This window comes from Gadus chalcogrammus, chromosome 15 (genome assembly GCF_026213295.1).
Source record: "Gadus chalcogrammus isolate NIFS_2021 chromosome 15, NIFS_Gcha_1.0, whole genome shotgun sequence".
Taxonomy (NCBI): domain Eukaryota; kingdom Metazoa; phylum Chordata; class Actinopteri; order Gadiformes; family Gadidae; genus Gadus; species Gadus chalcogrammus.
In genome coordinates, this window is record NC_079426.1 from 1,106,659 (window position 1) to 1,111,658 (window position 5,000).

General features: G+C 46.9%; 2 protein-coding genes across 2 annotated transcripts in view; one reads left to right on the forward strand and one right to left on the reverse strand.

Moving 5' to 3' along the window:
* rassf4a (Ras association domain family member 4a) overlaps positions 1–5,000 on the forward strand; it is a 19,337-nt gene that overhangs the window by 5,468 nt on the left and 8,869 nt on the right. The window contains exons 2-3 of the mRNA XM_056609048.1: positions 437–505; positions 980–1,055. Coding sequence (XP_056465023.1) covers positions 453–505; positions 980–1,055 — 129 coding nt within the window. The 5' untranslated portion in view covers positions 437–452. The remainder of the gene's footprint in view (positions 1–436; positions 506–979; positions 1,056–5,000) is intronic.
* Positions 3,875–5,000, reverse strand: part of LOC130404367 (protein DEPP-like) — a 1,871-nt gene continuing 745 nt past the window's right edge. Inside the window, exon 2 of the mRNA XM_056609055.1 lies at positions 3,875–5,000. This exon is cut by the window's right edge and continues 281 nt beyond it. Within this exon, the coding sequence (XP_056465030.1) occupies positions 4,918–5,000 (83 nt within the window). The 3' untranslated portion in view covers positions 3,875–4,917.

Sequence of the window (5,000 nt, forward strand, 5' to 3'; positions counted from 1 at the left end):
CTTTGGATGTACAGTGCCATGCCATATACTGTACGAGTGCACCTGCCAACCTAGGTTGATTAGTCATGAGTCATTTTTCTTGACTCCTAAAAGCTAAGGATTGCAGTGAAGGTAGAGTCAACAATGCATTCAAAATTCTTCCACTAAACATAAAAGTTGAGCATTTCAGGCAAAAATGCCTATTTTTTAACGAGAAACAACTTTGAAACCGCAGATACGATCCAGTCACATTTATACTGACATAAATAAACACTGATTGAAGTGTATTCAACACATTTGGTCAACATGCTCCAACATGTAGTGGTTAGTGGTTTGTCTCTTTACACATGTGGAGCCGCGTGGATTCATGAATGTGATCAACGTGTGTGAATCACCTGCCGGGGTGTCTGCTGTACCCGACTAACCAGCAGGTCTGATTCCTGCGTGTGTTCTGCAGCTCTGCTCACATCACAATGGGAGAGGGACAGACCTACGTGAAGCTGAGCGCCGAGAAGCACATCTCCAGGTAAGCCTACTCTCACTATGTCACCGGCCGGCCCCTCCTACTGACACAAACGCTGCGCTTGTTCCTGCAGCACCGTGTTCTGTTACGATGGGAAGCGGGATCATTGTGAGGTGGCTTTCACAGACTGGAACCGGATTCCTCCCAGTCTTTACGTGTACGGATTGCAGCAAGCAAATAATCAATGTTTCGCTTCTGATGCCAGCTGTGGTTCTTCTAATTTTAAACATCTTAACTAGTCTCAATTCATGGTATAATTTATGATACATTAAGAGTGGTTTGGACTCATTTCAATAAAAATGGTGTCATTGCAATTTGACTCAACTGTACAATTAAGTGTTATTTAACAATATTCTGGTTTCCAACTTAGACTCAGACACCCCCATGGCATTGGGTCCCCCCCCAGACCCCCCCCCCCCCCCCCCCCCCCTTGGAACCCGTGTCTCCATGTTAACAAGACCTTCCTATCCCTCACAGGTCTGACGTCTTCTCGCTGCTCAGGACCTATAACTGTTACCACGAGGGCAAGAACTTCCAGCTGAGAGCCCTGGAGGTAATGTAAACGGACTGCAATTATGCAGCACTTTTCTAACCACTGGCTGCTCAACACACTTCACAATATCGCCTCACATTCACCCATTCACACCGACGGCGGAGTCAGCCCCGCAAGGCGACAGCCAGCTGGTCAGGAGCAGTCAGGGTTAGAGATGACCCGCTCAGGGACACCTCGACACTCGAGGTGCTCCTCCTCGACACTAGGGGGAGCCGGGGTTCATACTAGCTACACTCAGGGTACTATCCAAGCCGCTCTCCGTCCTGAGCTGCTGCCGCCCTGATGAGGTGCTAATGCTCAGACTGTGTTCCATCGGCATCCGGAGGAAACAGATGATAGCCCTTCGATCCAAGGAGGTGTTGCCGTAGGCTTCAGGCATAGCGGTAGATGAGACCGTCTGGGGCCGCAGCCCCGGTGACTGTCAGTTTATGTGGGAGTGTATTATGTTCAACGTTACCGGAGTAACGACAATCGGTACACATCACATGAGGAATGAACTGACAAAACCAGTTTTATGGCTTGGTCTATAGAGAGTCTTTGGAGGGTGGAAGTGTGTGTAAACTAAGTACACACACACATGTGTTGACACACATGTGGCTATAGTCTGTGAGCACAGACTATAGCCACATGTGTGTCAACACATGAGGCTATATATTGACGATTCTGGCTGGAGTTCCCAAGATGCAATGTGGTTCCTAAACCGCTTAAACCTCTGCGCTACGTACAGGAATAGAGGAAGGGTGACATGGCCTATGGTTGAATGCTTTGCAAAGCAGTTCTACGGTCGATGTGTTGCTGTTGTGGGATTAACAGCAGGGGACTGTGCAGCAGTGATAGTTAGTGTGATAGGTATTTTGTGGTTCTTGTGGCTGGGAGTTCCCCCACAGGACTTTGTGGTGGTCGCTCCTATCAAGGGCCCACTGTGTGTGTGTGTGTGTGTGTGTGTGTGTGTGTGTGTGTGTGTGTGTGTGTGTGTGTGTGTGTGTGTGTGTGTGTGTGTGTCAGCTCATTCTTCGACCATATACAGTAGGTATTAGGGTCTGAAGTATGTCTGGGATTTTTCGGAGGGACGAGAGAGACAAGCATGACTGGTCAGAGGGATCAGACATAAGCCGACAACACATTTGCCCAAGTATCTTCTCTCTCTCTCACACACACACACACACACACACACACACACACACACACACACACACACACACACACACACACACACACACACACACACACACACACACACAGACACACTGCAGGTTGCAGAGTGATTTGTATGCAGCTTGTGTGCCCATTGAAGATAATTTCCCATACCAGGTTTTTGAATGAACCCACATTTGTGCTACCACCATTGTTTGTGCTGTGTTGCAACATGCAACCTCAAAGACAACTCCCTGGGGGCTGCGATGACCGGTGGTATAATCAGTGGATCAGGAGCATTGCTTCAGCGTTTCAACCGAGATGCAAGGGGAAACAAATATACTTAAATTGTTTTCAAGACCTGGAAGAGAAAAGTATTTTGTTCAACCTATGTGTGAACAATGTGCGTTTATGTGTGTTTGTTTTAGGTGTGTGTGGGTCTACAGTTTCCTCTTGGCAAGATGTGTAAAACAGTGAAAGGTGAAACACTTTCGGTTTTCAAACTCTCTTCCCCCCCCCCCCTTCCCTCCCCCAATATGTGTCTCTGCACCGTTGTACAACGACAATGTTGGTGTGTTATTCTACGCTGCTCCTGGGCCAGCCCTAGTTAAGTAGTCCGGACATGCCCGTGCTGCACATCATCAGGTGCTTTTCCACGGTTTAACCTCTACTGTCTCTCAGAGGGAGGGAGATGAGGGGAGAGGGAGGGAGAGGGAGGGAGATGAGGGGAGAGGGAGGGAGATGAGGGGAGAGGGAGGGAGATGAGGGGAGAGGGAGGGAGAGGGAGGGAGATGAGGGGAGAGGGAGGGAGATGAGGGGAGAGAGAGGGAGATGAGGGGAGAGGGAGGGAGATGAGGGGAGAGGGAGGGAGAGGGAGGGAGATGAGGGGAGAGGGAGGGAGATGAGGGGAGAGGGAGGGAGAGGGAGGGAGAGGGAGGGAGATGAGGGGAGAGGGAGGAAGATGAGGGGAGAGGGAGGGAGAGGGAGGGAGATGAGGGGAGAGGGAGGGAGATGAGGGGAGAGGGAGGGAGATGAGGGGAGAGAGAGGGAGATGGATGAGGGAGGGAGGGAGGGAGGGAGGGAGGGAGGGAGGGAGGGAAGTCACACCACCGACAATCCTCCTTTTACCTACACCTTACCTAGCCTGTCTCTGGGAGGGAGGGAGGTGAGGGGGAGGGAGGGGGGGTAGAGGGAGAGAGAGGGAGGGAGAGATGGAAATAGGGAGACCAGGATGGTGGAGATACAGGTGGGGTTCATCCTAAACAAGGCTCAGTCGGGTCTTTGCCGGTCTTGCTGGTTGTAGTTATATATACGATCTGTGATTACCCAGATTAAATGTTCCTGTTTAAGTGCTACCCTGTGCCCCAGCACCCTCTAGTGGTGTATATAAGATTTTGGTCAGGGGAAACTGCCGAGACTTGAGGCCCCCCTTGAGGTTGTACTTCATACTGTGAGGTCTCAAGTGTCCAATGTCTGACGATGTGCACAGTTTATTAACTCCTAGATTGTCAATCCAGATATTTGTCGATATAAGCAAAAAACTGTAATCACAGACACAGATATCCGTAATGATCTATGTTTGAGAACGGGATCAATATTCAGTTACTGTCAGAACAAGTGAATAAGATCAGTGTCCAGATACTGTCAGAATGATTGAATGAGATCAATGTGTAGTTACTGTGTGAATGAGTGTATGAGATCAATGTCTGAGTGAGCATTCACTCAGACATTCATCTGATCACTCAAAATTTGTGTCCGATGAAGTTACTGTGTGAATGAAATCATTTATTTAATGTTTGTCATAAGTGGTCACATTGACAAAATCTTGTTTTTGGTGTATATTTTTGGCCGGTTTGGTTATTAAGACCTATGTGTTTAAAGTTAGCTTCCATCCACTTCAATGTGGGAGGTCATGGGAGTTAACTGCAGATTATCATCAATTATTATCAGGTGTTGAGGTACGATAGACATGGTATGTGGTGTTCTGACCTGGTGGGAACTGGAAATTGGAAGTGACTCAGTCATATGTCATTTTTCTGTAGTACATGTCGGGACAAGTATTGCTGTATTGGAGTGACTTATGAACGATTTGGTCACGTGAGGTTGTTATCGGAGATAAATCATACCTTCTAGACTTGTTTAGTAGATTGATTAAATCAAGCTTGGGCAGAGTCAAATACGTTGGGTTTTTTCCAGAAATATTGGTATTAGAAATAATTGGATATATTGTTGCGCAAATAAAACGCGTCCTAGTGGTAATTTGAAAATGTTCAGATTATGTCTTAGAAATTGTTGAACGCCTGTAAAAGGCAACTACTAAATGGCGGTAACGTGCTTTTACTACAAAACAGAACCGTGTGAGAAGTGCGAATGTAGGCAGAAACACATTAAAAGCTTTTCCTAAAAGATAATAGTTGGTTCTCAATTCAGTTTCGTTAAGAGCAATTATCAAATAATACACTTCTGTCTAGGACAGATGAATTACATCTTATGTTATTTACGTAGAAAAAAATAGGAGTCAAAACATACATTTTCCATATCATTTTTTATTACAAATATATAAAAAATAAATAAGGCTTTCGCGAACATGTACCCAAAGACAAAGTGCTTTTGAGTGCATAGAAATAAATACTTCTTCAATTCAGCTCTATGAGAGCCACTGTTGGCGAGTTCCCTCGTAGTCTCTGGCCTCAAAAAAAAATAAATCAAAACAGAAAGTGGGTCCCAATTAAGTCCTCATCTGGGCCTGTCCGTACAGCCAGTCCACGGGGTCCCTGCCTCTGCAGTCCCGCTCCTCCACCGTCCTGAGGG